This window comes from Oryza glaberrima, chromosome 7, assembly GCF_000147395.1.
Source record: "Oryza glaberrima chromosome 7, OglaRS2, whole genome shotgun sequence".
Classification (NCBI taxonomy): Eukaryota; Viridiplantae; Streptophyta; class Magnoliopsida; order Poales; family Poaceae; genus Oryza; species Oryza glaberrima.
Genome location: NC_068332.1, coordinates 6,449,481 through 6,470,675, shown reverse-complemented (window position 1 = coordinate 6,470,675; position 21,195 = coordinate 6,449,481). Strand labels below are relative to the sequence as shown.

Genomic DNA, 21,195 nt, shown 5'->3' with positions numbered 1-21,195 from the left:
CAACTTCCAAAAATCCTTAAATCTCGAGATCTATCTAATGGCATGCTTAGAGGTCAATAATAGGGCTTTAATTTTGCCGTTTGTTGAGTTGTCCCGTTTCGCGTGTAGTTTCGGAGCCCGAAGACCCGCAGTGCGAGGATTTCGAGGATCAAGCTCAAGATCTCGAGCAAGGCAAGTATTTCTTTTCTGCAAATATTGCATGGATAGGTTTAACACAAGTAATTCGGCCGTGGCTTGCGAGATAGCCTGCTAGCTCCAAATCCTAAATTGCTGCAATTACCCTCCATGAATTATTGAATACTTAAACCCCCTTGTCAACTGTTGTGCTTCAATGCACGGGCCATCGGGCACGCGCATTGGAACACCTCCCCTCAAATTTAAAATATCTAACGATGGGTAAAACTTAGGGTTTTACAAAAGACTTGGAAAAACCCGACACCTGGGTCGGTGTTTGCAAACTAAATGAATTTCCAAAACCGCAAACTGGGGGACGTACCGGGAGTACGGTTTCCCGCTCTTGCACTTAAGGACCGTTTCCTTGGAATTTCATCCGAACATAAGACAAGTGCGACCACATGGGTGTAATGGGACACTGTTGGCTGAGTAATTAGCTAATCGGGGGAGCCATGATGCCAAGAGACATGTGGATTCAACGGGGTGGTGCCGGGGAGAACCCCCGGGTTTCCTGGCACAGTATAGTCTGGGACCTAACCTGGTGTTGGTCTGGGACCCCTCTCGTTGGCATATGGTGAACCTGTGTCGGCTTTTGAAATACCTTGTCATGAAAACCTCAAGGTCTCCAGACGTGGCCATTCTACACGGGCTGGGTGATTCGGGTTAGTAATGTCGTGTGGGTAAAGTGTACCCCCTGCAGAGGTTATTAAACTGTTCGAACAGCCGTGCCCACGGTCATGGGCGGATGTGAGGTGATTCCTAGCGTAGTTTTGTTTGACTACTGCTTGTGAAATTACTGTTGTGGAATGTGTTCGATGTTTGGAAAAATCTGCGGCTGATGGGATCAGCCAGGCCCGGGTGGCCATTTGTAAGCTGTTGGCCGGGTGCCAACCTTGAATCAAGTCAAAGACTGATACATTGCACATACTCCAACTGGACGAGACGCACTGTCTCATCCGTGTCGTTTGAGAAGCACTCACTTAGTTGTTCAAAAAAGGAGTTGCAAAAACAACATTAAACAGTTAATTCCCATGGCTTGCTGAGTACTCATGTACTCACCCTTACTCTATGTAAATAATCCCCCCAGTTGCTGAAGAAGATGAAGTGGATCCCACTGACGAGGAGTTCTTCCAGGAGCAAGTCGGCTACGATGAGTTTTAGGGTTTCGGCCTAGTTCCCAAGTCGCGCCTGTGATGAATGGTCCAAGTCTTGGCTTCTGCTTTCCCTTTTGTAATGCAGTTGAGAGCTCGGGATCTGTCCGTAGCCCAATATGACTGTACTCCTACTCTGTTATAAAGAGACCTCTGTTGCTGTGATAATCTGTCTTCCTGTGATACCAGCGATGTTTACTGGGACTGGTATCAATTAACAGGTTAATTTGGAGCGTCACGGGCTAGTTCCGTTCGGGGCTAGTTCGGGGCGTGACAGGATCCTACCTATGTACCTATGTTGAAAAGCATAGCGAACTTATATGTACGCATGCTTAGTATAAGATATATATACTAGGTGCACCATAGAACTACATCCTGTTAAATAATGTGGTTGTTGTACTTCGTATATTTGTCCTGTCAATTAAAGATATAAACGTGTATTCTAGTTGTGCTTATCTGTCATTCAATTCCTAGGCTTTGTTTAAACTTCAGTACTTTTTCATCACATTAACCTGTCATACACACAATTTTTCAGTCACATCATCTCCAATTTCAACCAAAATCTAAACTTTGCGTTGAACTAAACCCTAGTTTTCGGTCCAAACATTAATTAGTGGGACATAAAAGGCTTGTCGTCCTACTAGCGCATCTATCTAGCTTAGAATACTACAGAAATTAAAATATCTTCAATGCATGTTATAGGAGGGGATCATTAGTGCCTGTTCTCCAACGGACACTACGGTTTGGCACAAAAGAGGGGAATCAGGAGGCGTCCGCAAAGAAATAATTTTGTGTACACAATAGACATATGGGATTATGGAACAATCAACTTAAGGTCCTTATTTCCCTATTTCCTCCTATTTGTTCGTTTGGCGGCTACCCTTTATCATCTTTGACCCCTCGTTTGTAATGTTTATTGTCAAATCATGATTTTCATACAAGGAATTTATACTTTATTTAATAAATTATTTATAAAATTTATATTAAAGTTCAATTAATTATCAACTTAAGTTAATGTAGGAGACAAAACATAGCTAGATTTACATTTTTAAAAACTTTCTCAGATTTTTCGGAGCTAAAAAAGTAGTTTCAATAATACAAAGAGTATTTCAGCATTTATTTTAATTGAAAAACCAAATTAAAATCTCCTCCTATCTTTCTAGGCCCAATCCTAGCCCATCATCTTCCTTTCGTCCTTCCCTATCCTTCCCTTATTAATTGATGGCCCAAGCCAGAGAGATGTGAAAATGTGCCACCACTGGTCTGTACCCGAGAGATGTGAAAATGTGCAAAAGAAAATAGTCAACAAAGAAAGGAGCTGAAAAGAATAACTTGAGATGACAATGACTGGTATACATTTTTCCAATGTTTTAAATTGCTGCTCTTCTGATTGTTGACTATTTGACACACCTATCTCAATGACATGTAGGTTCACATGTGTCTATGACATGTGGGTCTAGTGGCAAATAGTTAATTGCCACATCTAAAAGTGGCATATAGTTCAATATCTCCGTTTTATGGATGCATCACAAATGTACCATATACTAGAACTTTCGGTTTGGGTTTTGACATTTTAGAGACCAGTAATCAATCGGAAATCACAGTGGAAATTAATTAACATTTATCAGGAATCGAACATGAGATAAAAAAAATGCTTACATTTTTGGATGAGGGAGTATTAGCTAGCTGGTTGGGAGATTTATTGTCACCCCATGACTCATGTGCTTCTTTCCTTTGTTAATTAGATTTTTTTACTTTATTTTATGGTAGTAGTCAAGTTCTTCAAGATGGAAATGCAGGGGTATTAACGTAAACAGAAGGCATTTTGCTAGACATTAGGTTCACTGAACTGTATTATTACATTTGCCAGGCTTCATTGTCGACATCATTATAGTCGAAAAAGGAGGAGAGGACTACATGATTTCATTTTGAGCATCACAAAGGTTATGATGATGGCCGTTCGAAGGACGGAAGAAGTACAATTCAAGGAGAAGAGGTCGCTGTCCTTGCAATCGAGAATAGAAGAGATGAGGCATGAGATTGGCAGTTTGTTGTATCCTTACATGTAATAGAAGACTCGTTCCTGATGTCTCCTATCCTTATCGTGCACTGGTCTGTACACGAGAGATGTGAAAATGCGCCAAAGAAAATAGTCAACAGAGAAAGGAACTGAAAAGAATAACTCGAGGTGACAATATGAGTTACTAGTATATATGACAGGTATACATATTTCCAATGTTTTAAATCGCTGCTCTTCAGGTTGTTGACATTAGTGTCATCGTTTTATGGATGGATCACAATTCACAAATGTACCATATACTAGTACTTTGGGTTTGGGTTTTGACATTTCACAGACCAGCCAGTACTCAATCGGAAACAGAGGAGGTACGTTTTCAGGCTCAACAAAGAGAACTATGCTGGCTCATCGATGATCACGGAAGCTCAACATCAATTTATGGTTCATGACAACTCGATATCAATTATAAAGATATCACAGCATCATCAACCAAAATGACAAGAATATTTTCTAGGAAGATTTCTGAAATTGTTTGTCTCGCCAAAATGCAATCCATCTTTTCTGTTTATCCTCAGAGTGACCTTGGAACAAAGAATTCCATGCTGGGACTTCAGAATCTCTATAAAGACAGTATGCTTGTTACTAATATGTTGATTTTATCCCTTTAATATGAAGACACATCGTACAGTCAACTGCCTAAAGAAACCACACGTTGCATCCATATACCCGGTGATTGCACTTTTTTCAAAGGGAGAACAGGTAGCTTGCATGCCCAGCAAAATATATACTGGAAACGGAGCTTTTGTTCCTGATGCATCTCACTCCTATCATTCGCAGGTTTACAAGAGATTTCTGCATGAACTTAGAACATCACAATGGAAATTAATTAACATTTATAACGAATCGAACATGACATCGCAACAAGATATCTCCTTCGCCCAGCAAGATCAGGTGAGGAGGTCTATCGCCAGCAGGAACTGATAGATGCATTGCCCATGACGATCACAACAAGATATGCTGATATGTCGATGGAGGGGTGACGGTGCTGGAACCTTGCCAATCCCCAGTGGCAATGCCTTGAAGACTAGCTTTGCACTATAATGAACATGTCGTGATGAAAGAGTTGTGGACTTTGGCCTATGGGAGTTCACTCGCATTTCTACCACTACACAATGTGCGTAGGTTTGCTTCCCAATGCCTTCTAATCCTACACATATGCGCCCAGCTAGAGTACTGGCTGCTCTATTGTTGGAGTTTGTTGTTCCATTTATCTGCACTTCAGTGTACATGTTTCGCTTATCATATGCCCATATGGGAATTTTAATTTACACATTGGTTTGGGAAGGTTTGGTGTCCGCTAGCCTTGATCACGAAAAATTAATGGAACTCCCTTGGATCTTTCACTAATAGTGGAAAGATTCTCGTGTTCCACTCCATCCAAACAAGCCACAAATATATATATAATGCACCAATACGGCAATACCACATCTGGATTGAAAATGCGTGGAAGAGGTTTATCTAGAGACTGGGACAAAACTGTGCAAATCAGGACTCCAAATGGATGGAATGCTTGCTTTAATTAGTGACTGACGCGGGATTTTTAGAATTTACATAAACCATTTCTTGTGTATGAGACCCTATCATTTCTTTTCTTGTGTATGAGACCCTATAATTTTTACAAACGGACCATAATTAACTTGCCATATCTGGAAAAATCGAGTGGCATTTTCATATGGAAAAATCGATTTTCCCATGCGGACATATTAAGTGGACCGCCACGAAAGATGGTTTTCGTGGTTGTGTTTGTATTATATCTAGCCAAATGATTCTATGAACTATTGGCATAATTTCACAAAACCTAGCACTCAGCAGCTACCTTGCGGATCTTAGGAAAATAATTTTAATATGTTCTGTGATTGTGGTTTCTTTAGTTGTTTTGACGTAGTTTAACAATTTTTTTCTGCAGTGCCTAATGCAATACATTATATTCTATTCTTGAATTATATTGATATCAACTCAAATGTTCTTTTATCCAAATGCGCCGACTATAAATATTGTACAAACATTTGAACTTGACTATGAATATATATTTCAGGAAGGATTTATTACAGCACCAAAAAACACACATGAAAAAAATAGTGAATGCTTGATGTTCGATATATACATATCCAATATCTTTTATGTAATCCGAGACATCGACATCCTATGTATCACTGACGGGGCGCACCTACAACAATTCGTCCGACTCTGGTCCATGATCCGAAGAATGAATCATCTGAGTGAGAAGCGAGACAGCATCCGCTGGAACCTCACAACAAATGGGGAGTACTTGACAAAATCGGCATACAGATTACAAATCCAGGGGGCCACGAGAACATCGTTTAACCAATCCATCTGGAAGGTGTGGGCGCCTTCAAATTGTAAATTCTTCTCATGGCTTGTCATCCAAAATAGAGTTTGGACAGCGGACAGGCTGGAGCGAAGAGGCTGGCAGAATCAAAAAATTTGCCCACTGTGTTGCACGATCGACGAATCCGCAATTCACTTGATGGCAAAATGTAGGGGTCACAAAGAGAATTTGGGTAGAAATTCAAAGGTAGGCCAATACAGACCTATGATTGGATAAGTGGGAATCCCCTAACAACCCCCGACGGCCATGATTGGATAAGTGGGAATCCCCTAACAACCCCCGACGCCCATTCTGAACCCTGGTGATACTAATATCTTGGGAAATTGGTGCGAGCGCAATGCAAAAATCTTCCGTCAAACGGCATCAATGCCGGCCACAATCCTAGCCAAAGTCAAAGAAGAAGCTGGTGCGTGGGTAAGGGCAGGAGCTTTTAGGCTGCAAGAGGATGACATTGTTAGAGTTTGTGTCGAATATATGTACACAGTCGGTTACAGTTTAGGACTTAGAGGTGTAATAGGTATAGGACTATAGTAAGAGTCGGACTCTGTCCTAAGATCTCTCATAAATAGAGAGGCGTGCCTGTTGTAACTGTATAGCGACATAGCATAGCGACAGCGAGCGGCTGCCGGCAGTGTCCGGCCATGGGTCATTGTAACTCGGGGAGCAGCATGCGTCTGGGCAGAAGTTATCCTTTAATTCAAAAAAAGTAACCAGGAAGACAATAATTTTTCGGAAGCTTTCTTAACAGGATTGTCTTTCTACTCCTTCCGGTTATTAAATATATGAAAAATATAAGTCATAATTAAAATATCTTTACGATAAAACAAATCACAACACATTAATACAACAAAACGTCAAACGTATATCCAGAAATGAACAATGTATCAGATACAGTGAGCAAGCCAACACTTCTGTTATTTTTCTTTTGTCACGGTGACCAACAAGAATACCCACACAAGTTTGTTTCAGGTCTCACCTGTTGGAATTAATAGATGGGCTAAGGGCCATTCGAAGATTAATACTTTGGAAAATCACAAAATCCCACCTCATGGGATGGCATGCATGTGGAGTTTAGTACCACCTTGCTTATTCTAGGAGAGGGGGACCTCCTTAAAAAGGAGGATGTCCTCCTATCCACCTGAAGCATGTGTGGTAGAGAGAAGAGGGGAAACACACGCGCGCGCTCGCTCGCCTCGCCTCGCAGGCGGCGCGTGTGCACGACGTCCGCATCTAATGGTCTGCAAAATTGGCTCCTCACCCTTGCACAGATGCAGCCTCCTTTTGTAATTTTGTTTTGCTGCGGGATTGGATTCGGATTTGTTTTGGTTCGGTTTACGCGGGCGCAATGATCGGGCGATCTATCTTTATATAAACCGAGCCGTCGCCTTCACGCAACACACGAGAAATCAATCTAGGGTTTGCCTCCTACTCTGTACTGCGCCGTCGCTCGTAGACTACTCCATCCCGCTCGCCGGCGTGCACCGGCGATCGGGAGAGCAGTTCTCCGGAACCTCTGCCTTCGTCGTCCTGCACCGGGAGAAGGCGGCAATAAGGTTTTTGGGAAGCGCTTCACGTGACTACTCCCTGTTCGTCCGCGACGACTCGCCTTCCTTTCCGCTCGCGTGCTTCGCGACTTCGTCGACGCTCGCAACCGCGAGTAGTTTCTGCCGAGCAACCGTTCTTTCCGCCACCTCGGTACGTGTTCGACATGTTGCGCATATTTGATCTGTTCATGTTTTACTGCTTAGTTTACATGTGTAGATCTGATCATGCGTTCAATCTAGTTTACATCTGCAATGTCATGATTTATTTATGGAATAAATTAAATCATTATGTGCTTATAATTTCAACAATCCAAAAACCTTATTATAGGCGCTGTGATTTTACTATGGCTGGTTTTGCCGATGCACTGAGGCCGGATAAATTCACCGTTGTGCACTTTAAGAGATGGCAGATCAGGCTCACTCTGTGGTTGACGGCTATGAAATGCTTCTGGGTGAGTACTGGCAAACCTGAAGGAATTCTTACTGCTGATTAGCGGAAGCAATTCGAGGAAGCCACTACTCTCTTTGTGGGATGCATTCTTAGCGTTCTTGGCGATCGTCTGGTCGAGGTGTATATGCATATGACCGACGCTAAGGAGTTGTGGGATGCACTGAATACTAAATTCGGTGCTACTGATGCTAGCAATGATCTGTATATCATGGAGCAGTTTCATGACTACAAGATGGCTGACAATCGTTCTGTAGTCGAACAGGCCCATGAGATACAAATCATGGCTAAGGAACTCGAACTCCTTAAGTGTGTCTTACCCAACAAATTTGTGGCCGGGTGCATTATTGCGAAACTACCTCCATCATGGAGAAGTTTTGGTACTGCACTCAAACACAAGAGACAGGAATACTCCATTGAGGGGTTGATAGCGTCTCTTGATGTTGAGGAGAAAGCTCGGGAAAAAGACGTCGCGTCTAAGGGCGATGGTGGGCAGTCCAGTGCCAATGTTGTGCACAAGGCCCAGAATAAGAGCAAGGGGAAATATAAAGCTCAACAGACCACCAACTTCAAGAAGCAGAAGAAGAACAACAACAATCCTAACCAGGATGAGAGGACTTGCTTTGTGTGTGGGCAACCAGTCATCTGGTTAGGAAGTGTCCACAGCGCAAGGGGATGAAGGCACCTGCAGGGCAGATTTCTAAGTCTGCTAATGTGACCATTGGCAACACTGGAGATGGAAGCGGGTATAGTAATTTACCTACTGTTTTCAGTTAATCAGTCTACTAATTGGTGGGTTGATACTAGGGCCTATGTACATGTTTGTGCTGACATCTCATTGTTTTCTTCTTATCAGGTCGCATGGGGTTCCACCGTCCTAATAGGGAATGGGTCACATGCTTCTGTTCATGGTGTTGGCACGGTAGATCTGAAGTTTACTTCGGGAAAGATCGTGCAGCTGAAGAACATGCAGCATGTCCCTTCTATCGACAGGAATCTTGTTAGTGGCTCCCGTCTGACTAGAGACAGATTTAAGTTTGTTTTTGAGTCTAATAAAGTAGTCGTGTCTAAACATGGATATTTTATTGGTAAAGGTTATGAGTGCGGAGGCCTGCTCCGCTTTTCCCTTTCTGATTTCTGCAATAAGTCTGTGAACCATATTTGTGACAGTGTGGATGATGAGGCTAAAGTATGGCACTCACGTTTATGTCATATTAATTTTGGCTTGATGTCTCGGCTTTCCAGCATGTGTTTAATTCCTAAGTTTTCCATTGTCAATGGTTCCAAGTGCCATAGTTGTGTGCAATCGAAGCAACCTCGCAAGCCTCACAAGGCTGCCGAGGAGAGAAACTTGGCACCACTAGAACTCCTACATTCAGATCTTTATGTAATTGTTGAAAACGAAAGACGAGGCTCTAGACTATTTTAAAATTTATAAGGCAAAAGTTGAAAATCAACTTGACAGAAAGATAAAAAGGCTTAGGTTTGATCGTGGTGGAGAGTTTTTCTCGAACGAGTTTGACTTATTCTGTAAGGAATATGGCATCATACATGAGAGGACGCCTCCCTATTCTCCCGAGTCTAATGGGATTGCTGAAAGGAAGAACCGCACACGGACTGACTTGGTGAATGCCATGTTGGACACCGCGGGACTACCTAAGGCATGGTGGGGGGAGGCATTGTTGACCTCAAATCATGTGTTAAACAGAGTTCCTAACAGAAATAAGGACAAAACACCATATGAGATATGGATTGGGAGAAAACCATCACTTTCTTATTTGCGCACATGGGGGTGCTTGGCGAAAGTCAATGTACCAATAACGAAGAAGCGCAAACTTGGACCTAAGACTGTGGACTGTGTCTTTCTGGGATATGCTCATCATAGCATTGCCTATAGATTTTTAATAGTTAAATCCGAGGTACCTGACATGCATGTTGGTACAATTATGGAGTCTCGTGATGCTACCTTCTTTGAGAGCTTTTTCCCGATGAAGGATACACATAGTGGTTCGAGCCAACCCTCTGAAATAATTCCCAGTTCATTCACACCATCAGAACAAACTGAACATACACATGAACATGTCTCTGAGGAGGATGTCAGTGAAGCTCCTCAAAGGAGTAAGAGACAAAGGACGACTAAGTCCTTTAGTGATAATTTCACTGTGTACCTCATGGATGACACTTCTAAGTCAATTTCAGAAGCATATGCATCTCCTGATGAAGACTACTGGAAGGAGGCTGTCCGTAGTGAAATGGATTCCATTATCGCTAATGGGACTTGGGAGGTGACAGAGGACCCTATGGGTGTAAACTTGTGGGGTGCAAGTGGGTGTTTAAGAAGAAGCTTAGGCCTGACAGTACTATTGAAAAGTACAAGGCTCGGCTTGTTGCTAAGGGCTATACTCAGAAAGAAGGCGAAGATTTCTTTGACACTTACTCACCTATTGCTAGATTGACCACAATTCGTGTGCTACTTTCCCTAGCAGCCTCACATGGTCTTCTCGTTCCTCAAATGGATGTTAAGACAGCTTTTCTTAATGGAGAGCTGGATGAGGAGATCTATATGGATCAACCTGATGGGTTTGTAGTTGAAGATCAAGAAGGCAAAGTGTGCAAATTGTTGAAGTCTTTGTATGGTCTGAAACAAGCTCCTAAGCAATGGCATGAGAAATTTGACAAAACATTGACATCTGCAGGTTTTGCAGTCAATGAGACAGATAAATGTGTGTACTATCGCCATGGTGAGGGTGAGGGAGTTATTCTGTGCTTATATGTTGACGACATACTGATATTTGGGACAAACCATGAGGTGATAAATGAGGTTAAATCATTCTTGTCTCAAAATTTTGATATGAAGGATTTGGGAGTAGCTGATGTTATCTTAAACATTAAGCTAATTAGAGGTGAGAATGGGATTACACTCTTGCAGTCCCATTATGTGGAGAAGATCTTGAATCGCTTTGGCTACATTGATAGTAAGCCTTCTCCAACACCTTATGATCCTAGCTTGTTGCTTCGCAAGAACAAAAGAATTGCTAGGAATCAACTAGAATACTCCCAAATCATTGGCTCGCTGATGTACCTGGCTAGTGCAACTAGGCCTGATATCTCCTTTGCTGTGAGCAAGTTGAGCCGGTTTACCTCTAATCCGGGAGATGATCACTGGCATGCGCTTGAGCGAGTAATGCGCTATCTGAAAGGTACTATGGAATTGGGGCTTCACTATACTGGGTATCCTGCGGTACTGGAGGGTTATAGTGATTCTAACTGGATCTCTGATGTGGATGAGATCAAAGCCACTAGTGGATATGTCTACACACTGGGTGGTGGTGCTGTTTCGTGGAGGTCTTGCAAACAGACCATTTTGACGAGGTCAACCATAGAAGCAGAACTGACGGCACTGGATACTGCTACTGTTGAGGCAGAATGGTTGCGTGATCTATTAATGGATCTGCCTATTATTAATGAACCTGGGAAGAATAAACCATTAGTAAACTAGAGGAGAGTACCAATCTATACCCTCTCTAAGTGAAGATGCATGTACTCTCGTGAGCTGCAAGGCAGGTTGGCTATGCCTTAATGAGTTCTGTTGGCTTTAATTAGCGAAGATGCTGTCCTGCAGAGCAGTCTTGAAAGAACTCACCTTTGTAAGCTTGACTGTTAGTCGCAGTCTATGGAGATTTTTGGTGAATCTTCTAGGAAGCTTACTAAAGACCTAGGAGTATGACTTATACGCTCCACCTGAGGGGTAGTCTACAGACGGTCTAGTACCAGATGGGATGGCATGCATGTGGAGTTTAGTACCACCTTACTTATTCTAGGAGAGGGGGACCTCCTTAAAAGGGAGGATGCCCTCCTAGCCACTTGAAGCATGTGTGGTGGAGAGAAGAGGGGAAACACACGCGCGCTCGCTCGCCTCGCCTGGCCTGGCCTGGCCTGGCAGGCGGCGCGCGGCCTCCTTTTGAAGTTTTGTTTTGCTGCGGGATTGGATTCGGATTTGTTTTGTTTTGGAAACATTCCGAAAAATCCGGTATGTGAAAACGGCATGGAGTCCGGATTGGTTACGCGCGACTTATCCGGTTCGGTTTACGCGGGCGCCCTGATCAGGGCGATCTATCTCTATATAAACCGAGCCGCCGCATTCACGCAATACACGAGAAATCAATCTAGGGTTTGCCTCCTACTCTGTACTGCGCCGTCGCTCGTAGACTACTCCATCCCGCTCGCCGGCGTGCACCAACGATCGGGAGAGCAGGTCTCCGGAACCTCTGCCTTCGATGTCCTGCACCGGGAGAAGGCGGCAATAAGGTTTTTGGAAAGCGCTTCGCGCGACTACTCCCTGTTCGTCCGCGATGGCTCGCCTTCCTCTCCGCTCGCGTGCTTCGCGACTTCGTCGACGCTCGCGGTTCAACCGCGAGTAGTTCCTGCCGAGCAACCGGTCTTTCCGCCACCTCGGTACGTGTTCGACATGTTGCGCATATTTGATCTGTTCATGTTTTACTGCTTAGTTTACATGTTTAGATCTAATGATGCGTTCAATCTAGTTTACATCTGCCATGTATCATGATTTATTTATGGAATAAATTAAATCATTATCTGCTTATAATTTCAACATCACCTACAAGTAAAAAATGAGTTAATTCACATATACATTTAAGACACTTCCCATGGTTCAAAATAAATTTTTAGGCAAAAAAATAATTATTTAAAGCTTGCAAGACTGGTAAATATTTATTATTCTTAGTAAATAATAGTAACTACTCCTTCCTATATGGAAAGGCAAAAAGTACATCATTGGTGTTGCTTGCTGAGTACAGAGGTTGGTACTTAGCCTTGCCTAATTTTCCGTTCTCACATTTTTAGTGCCTCTGTGCTCTAGACGGAGTTAAAATATCAAGCGTTATACCCCAGTTGAGTATTCCACTAGGATCATCCTTTTTCGCTGTTGCTTTTTTTCAGTATGAGGACTAAGTGTCACTTTTATAAATATTTATGCTTTATTTATGTTTGGATCTGTACAATAACATGTCATTTGATGTACCTTGTCTTGGTTCCTAAACAAGTATTTAATACATAATTTGGTCTGAAAAATGGAAAAAAATTTGGGTGTGACTCACCACATGGCAAAACAACTCCCACTCAAAATGACACAGCAACAAAGAGCCGAACTACACCGCTTCTCCAGCCACATGAAACCATGCTGCCAGAGCATAAGTAGATGGTTATTGCTGCCGAGCTTGCCACCTAGTTAAGCAGTTCTGATTCTGCCCATGCGAATGCTCCGCAGCGCGGTGGAAACGTCCAACACTACCAGCTACATGCACGGATCCTCTTCTGCTGCAAGCACCAAGAAAGTATTTTCAATGCCGAAGGTCGCCCATGCTATGCCGAGAAGATAACAAATTGGCCAAACTACCAAGAACACGTGAATCTCATTGTTATTTTGTTTAGTGTTCGAGTCTTCTAGCAAAGACCTTATCAAAGGTGTTTGAAGAGTCGAGGGGTATAAAGAGAAGTTTGCTGGCAACAAACGGATCAACATCGCCTCCATCTCTTTCAGTAGGAAGTACCACAGAGCTTCAAGAATCATGACCGACCTCTTACATTGGCTACATACTCAGACACTGATGGTTTGTGTGTCGTGCAACGGCTCTGGCTATATCCTCATCTCTACCTCCTTGTGATGCTGCAAATGAAGTTTATCTTGCTTAATGCGCAAACACTGGACGAACATCTATGTTCGTTTCCGATGCATCCTAACCCTAACATGTAGTGTGAGGTAGTTGTCCATGAACATAACTTAGATTAACCTATCGTGCAGAAACTGAATTAGATGAGCATGAGACGAAGAGGCAAGGTCTTGTTCATATATAGATAAATGGACAATATTCGCATATAGGTGTTCTTTTGGGGGACTATTATACAATTGTGGTAGGATATATATATACTTCGTATGCTAGCAGAGTAGGGGTATTATGATGCAATTCAGTTCCTAAGAGAAGGGTGAAATAGGACAAAACAATGGAGAAATTGAAGGCAGTGGTATGTTCTTGAACCATGGAGAAATTCGACGGTAATAAAATGAGGAGTGAAGCCAAAATATTGTTAGGAAACGATAGGCGAACAAACGATAAAGAACAATAGATCAATCACAAAAGACACGAGATTTAACGTGGAAAACCCTCCCAAAATAGGAGAGAAAAAAACCACGGGCGCCAGCCAGCAAAATATCTTCACTATATCTGAGGTGAGGTTACATCACTGCACGGCGGCTTACAAGAGGTATATATATAGTGGAACCCTAAAAGGGATGATGATCCGTACGGCAATTGGGTGGTATAAGCTGCAAATGAATTTGGATCACAACTCAACAAATATTGGGTGGTATAAACTAAACTTCCTGTATTTTTATGGCATTAGTTGAACGATTCTTTTTTCCTTTCCAATGAACTAACTAACCTGACTTGCAAGCAACAACCACTTTGTATCTTTTCGGAACTTTTTTTTTCTAACACGATATCAAATGAGTCTCTACAATCATAAATGTGAAAGTATCAAATTATCCTATGTGTAAACCAGAAGCAAAAACATCCATCGGCTTTTCCAAATTCTGTTTCTTCAAAGCTCACAAAACTCCACAATACCTCTTGAGCTCGATCTGTGTCACCAGTGCGAACCAGAGAAAAAGAAAAGTAACTTTCAGATAAAAGATCATCACAATCCACCTTTAATTTATCAGAATGCTTGCAAGAAAACCAAGGTAATCAATTCAAATGGTACAAGTGATCGATCGAGAGTTTGTCTTCACGTCCTTTCTCATACTTCAAATACGTTTGCACTCCCAATCCCAAGAGATCAAGAACAAAATTAGATTTTCTAAATTACAAGAAATCAAAGCTCATCGAAGTACAGCTATGGCATTGGCATCAGACAAGCTCGTCCTCTCGGCCATCGTGCTGGCCGTCCTCACCGTCGCGGCAGCGGCGGCGGGCTACGGCGGCTACGGCGACGTCGGCGAGTACTGCCGCGTGGGGAAGGCGGTGTCCCGGAACCCAGTCCCGTCGTGCCGGAACTACATCGCGCAGTGGTGCGCCGTCGCCGGGGGCCGCCTGGACTCCGGCAAGCAGCCGCCGCGGCAGCTCCTGGAGCCGTGCTGCCGGGAGCTCGCCGCCGTGCCGATGCAGTGCCGGTGCGACGCGCTGAGCGTGCTAGTGCGCGGCGTGGTCACGGAGGAGGGCGACCGCGTCGCCGGGATGATCTCCCAGCACGCGGCGCCCGGGTGCGACGCCCCGACGATCGCTGGGATGGCGAGCGCGCTGACGGACTACGGGCGGTGCAACCTGCAGCACACCGGTTTCTTTGCCTGCCCAATGTTTGGGGGTGGCATGGACTAGATTCCTTATTACTAATGAATTAATTAATTAGTTATCCGGGTTACTGTGGATAATTAATTATCGATATTTGCTAGTAGCATCTATCATGTTTGGATGCTGCTTTCTCCATGAATGCGATGATAATAATAAAAAGAAATAAAAAGAGGAACGTGAGTTTCCTTTTTGAAAATTCATTTTTGTTATGAGCCATGTTTTGACCCAAGGTGTCAATCACCCATCAGTGGTGTTGCCAGAAAATTCTCGTCGGCTGTGCCAGCTTTGCAGTGCGAGTTTTTATAATAACACAAATCACATATCTATGTAAAAAGTTTGATAAAAATAGAGTAAATTGCAATTTAACCCATATATTTTGATCCTTGTTGCGGGTTGGATTAAGTCTTATCCAAGGTTTTCACTTTGGACCATATAATATTGCCATTTGTTTCACCTTACACCACCATCTCGCCTTTCCCCAAATCAAACAACCCTCACTAATGCTATCTAATCACTCTCGAGCATAGGATAATATCAGTGGCATTGGTGCACCACGCTCAAGCTAATATACATCGGCCTCAACTCAATGAAGCAATTAGAAAACACCAGTCCAATATGAAACTCGTGCAAAAAATACCTAGTCCAAAGTGGTAATATTAGCTTACCCCTAGTCCAACTTGCAACTCTAGTAATAAGATGTGACCCAATGTGTAATTCACTCATAAAAATAAAACAGTAATTTCTGATCATAACATTGTAAGTGGACCAAAGTCAAAATGTAGGTTAAAATTTACGGAACTTGATATCTTAAATATGAGGCAAAATCTAATTAATTTTCTGCCTGCTTCAATCATAAGAATAAGGTCCAAAACTAATTAGACATACAAGCATTACTACATAAATTATTTTTATAGGCCCGAGTAATTCTTTTTAGAGCAAGTTTAATAATATAGCCAACTACTAGCTCCAAATCATCTATAGTCAATCTAATAGCTCATTCATAAAATAGTTACAATAAGCTAAAACAAGCACATATAGTGCTTTAATTTCCCTCCTCCACGCGAAAACATATAAAACCGGCACCTACACCAAATCGAGCCGAGCAGGCGAGCCAAGCGCTGGCGTTATCCACTCCGTGCGCACCTGTGGCCCTCTCTCTTTTCTCCCAAACTTTCTCTCTCTTGCGTCTTTATCTATCTCTCGCGTCTCTCTGTCTCTGTCTCTCCCTCGCTTCCCTCTATCGCGGCGACCCGACGAAGGCGGAAGTGGCCGCGGTCACACCCTTCCCTCCGCTAGATCCAGCCAAAGGGGAGGCGGCGGGATGGGAGGCAGCGGCGGCGACCACACCCTCCCCTCCGCTAGATCTGGTGGGCGGGGAGGCCGCGGCGGCTGCAGTGGGCTACAAGGATATAGCAAGAGGGCAAAACGAGGCTCGCCCCTCCTCTCCATGCAGCGACGGCGGCAGGTGTGGAGAAGGACGCCGGCGGCAGGGGTGGAGAAGGACGCCGAGTGCCGTCGTGTTTTTGATGTTCTAGATGTTCATGTGTTCATGCATATTCTTGATTTTTATGTGTTCTTTAATCTCGTTGAGATGAAGTGGAGCTGCTCGATAGATCGGCTCAAATCAAGCCAATGCATTGAGCCGCTTTTCCCCACCGGCACCTGTGGGGGTTTTTCAACTGACACCTTTAGCTGTTTATGTACTTGTGTATGTTGGCCAAAGATATTGTAAAAGCTGCACAGTCTTTGACTACCAAAATTTAACTTATGTTGAAAAAAGCTTGTTATGTGGTTGACTAAAAAGAAAGAGGTGAGTATGTATTTTCATCGGCACCCAATAAAATGTTTTTTTTCCAGCGCCTTGTTCCTCCATCTGCAAAAAAACATGAAGGGTAGCACTTCATGTGCACCAAGGAGATCAGCATTAATTACCAATTGACGGCATCCTCGCTAAAGAGATTCAGTAAAAGGCGGTGCAAGGCCCATGAGAGGTATCAGTGCAAGCGTAAGGGGTGATGGTGATGGATACTTTGCTAATTCACCGTGGCAATGATATGCGACATGATGATGAGCTTCCTAGCTAGACTACTATGTGGTCATGGGGATATGTATTTTGAACCTATGTGAGTTCAATCAGCTCTTCATCATTTCACAATGTGTATATGTTTGGTTTCCAATGCCTCCTAATCCTATGTACGCTCACTCAAACAGTTTGTTCTCCTGCTCTGGTTTCTGTTCCATTTACATGCACTCTGATAGTCTGATGTAAGTTAGCTCATATGTGAATTGTCCATGTTTGGGATGGTTTGGTCAGGCTAGCCTTTTAATATCAGTCAAATAACTCCTCCAGTACTAGTCCTCCACTTATAGAAGAAGATTGTAACTCCCGATCCTTTAACAACATGTAGTAGTGGTGTAATTAATTCTGGTATATGTGGCCTCAAATTGGTTGTAGTTGGTGGTTCAATACCCACTCAGAAGTTTAGATTGGTGAAGTTCATCTTATAATGGCAAGACTTGGTGTTCTAACCTTGTATTTTACTCACGGAGGGACAAAGCACTAGTGCGGATCTAGTTATCTGTGCCTGGCGGTGTTTACGAGCAGCTTGGTCACGGATTATTGGTCAATGATGTGAAAACTTATCTATGTCGGGACGGCAGCCATCTCCGATAGCAGTCATCTTTGTCAGGCCTAAATAAAAGACGTGACGGATGCTAGTTACGACGAAAAAATCAAACACATCGGCCTGGGAGATCTGCTTAACTCCTGTGCAGGTCCAAAGATTGATGAGATGCGGGCGTGCCAGACAGTTTGATCCTGCAAATCGGCTGGAGGTCCGATGTCATGAAATCCAAAAGATTAGATTAAACAGTGAAGCCTTTGTTGTCATCGGCTAAATCCAACTTATATGTATATGCAGTCCTTATGAGCCGATGCAACGTCCAGATAACTCACCGGCTGAAACCCCGATGAAACCCTTATTGGCAATCAAGAAGCAGGCTAGAGAATATGGTTCTAAGCACGACTTAGTAGATCAAACTTAACTGATGCAGCACTAAGTATGAAAAGAAACATAATATCTAGACAATCAAGCCGTTGACTGAGTTTTCAGGGTGGTAGATGTCTAAACTAATCTAATCTAGCAACGCGATTTAGCCGATACCGGCAGAAACTCTAAAACGAGAAGCAGCCGATAGAGCTAAATTGATATGCTAAGACTAGATTAACAGAGACATATGATAAATAGGTAGGCAAGTATATCATCCAAACCAGAGCAATCCAAGAGGTTGAATGTACTGATGCAGCCTTGAACGACGCCGACGTAGACGATACAATTGCCTGGGCCGACGTAACATTGGACTTACCCCTTCGTCGGAGATCGAACACCGATGCAGCCCCACGTCGGGTGCCAAGTCCCGCCGGACGATAAAATAAAGTAGAAAAGGTAAAAAGGGTGGCAATGCGCCGAATTGTATTGATCGTAGCGATAGACTACATAGACCCCGGGTGTACATATTTATACCCATGGGTTTATACAAGTCCTTGTCGGACAAGAAAGAAACTTTCCTAAAGATAAAAGGAAAAGATAAAGTCCTTATAGGACACTAAACACACTTTCCTAAAGATAAAAGGAAACTAATAAACTATTCCTAATTAATAGATAACCTGCCATGTCGCAATCTCTTTGAACTCGGTTACTTATGGATAAGCTTCCTTTAGTAAATTGATTTCCTTAGCCGAATATAGCAGGAATCCGACTATTGGCGACTTGATAACTCCCATCGGCTGATTCCCAGATGCTGCAGCCAATAATGACTCTAAACCGATTACCAAATTTCACTGTTAACAGAGAGTCATCTGTGACAGTTGTCAGATGAGAGTTATCGGTGACAGTTGTTTCAAAAATCATGAATTTCAAGTGATATATGCATGCATGTCATACGTGAGATTTGAACCTAAGATCTCTCAACACATGCAAACCAATCTTACCATTTCACCTGTAGACCACATGTTGATAGGTCATCAGATGTTATTCTTTTAACTATTCTTGTCCAAATATGAAACATAAATTTAAAACTCTAGATATCTTCAAATGAGAATGCTTTCAACTACAAAGTTGCAGACCCATAGAACTCTACAACTTTAGTGCAAGGTATGTCTCCATCCAAGGTCATTTGAAAAATTCAAAAACTATTTTGGAAATAGATCACATCACTTATAACACATATTCGGGGATGAAAACAATCTTAAATGAAAAATATTGTCAATTAGAAAGTTGTAGATCTCATCAAACCATTTGACTTTGATATAGACCATGTCTCCATCCAAGATCATTTGAAAAATTCAAAATTACGTTATACAAAATAGATCTCACCACTTATAATGCATATTTGAGCATGTCAACTGCCTCAAATTCAAATCATGTCAGTTTTAAAGTTATATATCTCATCGAGATCTACAACTTTTATATAGGGTATGTCTCTATCTGAGATTGTTTGAAAAATTCAAGCATTTAAAATTTTCACATCTGTGATGGTTCGTAACTACCACCCTTCACGGATAATGTTATCCGTGAAGTGTGGTAATTAAGATATAGGTCACGGATGAGTGCTCTCATCTTTGATGAGTCACCTCATTACACCCGCCACGGATGATATATTATCCGTGGCAGGGCATGGTTGTAACCCGTTATAGGTCATTTGTGATGTCTTATAAATACGACCCGATAAATATGGCCTTATATCGGTGACGGATCATCCTTGGTAGTCATATCTTAAATGGGCTACTTTTTAAACCGTTGGAGATAAGTCATCCGAAACGAGTCGCATTAGCCCGACACAGATAGTTCGTCAGGAATGCTCGGATCTGTACTAGTGAAGTATAAGCGCGCGGGGTTAAACGTTGTCATCCAGTTTAAGCTGGGCTTCTCTAGGAATTAAAGATCAACGGATTAAAATAACCTGCAAATGAAGATTATAAGAATGGATAGAATGCTTACTTCAGTACATCGTGAAGAGTCACGCTCCAGTGCTCTGAATTCGTAATATACCTGATTTATTTTTGTGCACCATGAACTATTCATATATATATATATATATATATATATATATATATATATATATATATATATATATATATATGGAAAAGCAAATCTGCACCGTGTGCACCTGCACCCACAATCTAAGCCGTTGAAATGCTGCAAGATTCGCGCATATGTATAATTGCTTCCTATGAGTGAAGTGTGGGTGGGTCCCATTATAGTGTTCACTGTTGCCTCTTTGACCAGGCAAGGACATCACACGGGTTCTAAAGTTACCAAAAATACCCTTGTTGAAGCTCACGCTTTGCTGGGAAAAGTTCCGCTGGCGGCAAATACATGTTTGCATTCTATAGTTCTGCTTGCTGGGAAAAGTTGAGTACTCAACGTGATATTAGGTCTTCCTTTGTTCACCATCCTGTAAATTATATTGAAAATCCAAGGCAAATGATAACCGCTGGACCTATCCATGGAACACAATAACATTTTTACAATGACATTTGCAAATTATATATCTTGTGGCATGTTTATTTATTTTAAAAAGAGCAGAGTTTGATATATCTTAAAATGACATGTTTGGAAAATGATATATCACTAAACAACATTCAGATAATAATATATTGCAAAACGGCATTCACTGTAAATTGTACGAAAGGCCATTCACTGTAAATTGTATATCTCCGGAAAAAAAACCCATAACCCAGGTGACATTCAGATCATAAATATCGCAAGCCAAAAAAAAAAAAAGAAATGTTGACTACAAGATGCACAAAAATATTCCCAGCTGTTCATAGAAGAAAAGTCTAATATCCATATTGGGATTATTCAAACAAAAAAACAACGGCGATAATCATGGTATTCATATCGGAACTGGACTAGACAAATTGAAAAAAACAATCGTGCTTGCAGCGAATTAAGAATGGACATATACTGCTGTATTTTGGACCATGCGTAAAAACTGAAACAGAAACGGAGCTCAAAATCAGTAGAAATCAAGTATCAAGAATTAATTTTTAGAGCTATTGAACCTGCAGCCACATATGTG

At 42.3% G+C, this 21,195-nt stretch overlaps 1 protein-coding gene across 1 annotated transcript; it reads left to right on the top strand.

The window, feature by feature from the left end:
- Positions 1-14,562: 14,562 nt before the first annotated feature.
- On the top strand, positions 14,563-15,217 carry LOC127778242 (17kDa alpha-amylase/trypsin inhibitor 2). Its single transcript, XM_052304814.1, has one exon. It carries the CDS (start codon positions 14,659-14,661, stop codon positions 15,136-15,138), a length of 480 nt encoding a protein of 159 aa, XP_052160774.1. The 5' UTR covers positions 14,563-14,658; the 3' UTR covers positions 15,139-15,217.
- Positions 15,218-21,195: the final 5,978 nt, after the last annotated feature.

Bases quoted from the DNA above. Each gene is read 5' to 3' on its own strand.
- LOC127778242 (XM_052304814.1), top strand. From the start codon at position 14,659: ATGGCATTGGCATCAGACAAGCTCGTCCTCTCGGCCATCGTGCTGGCC.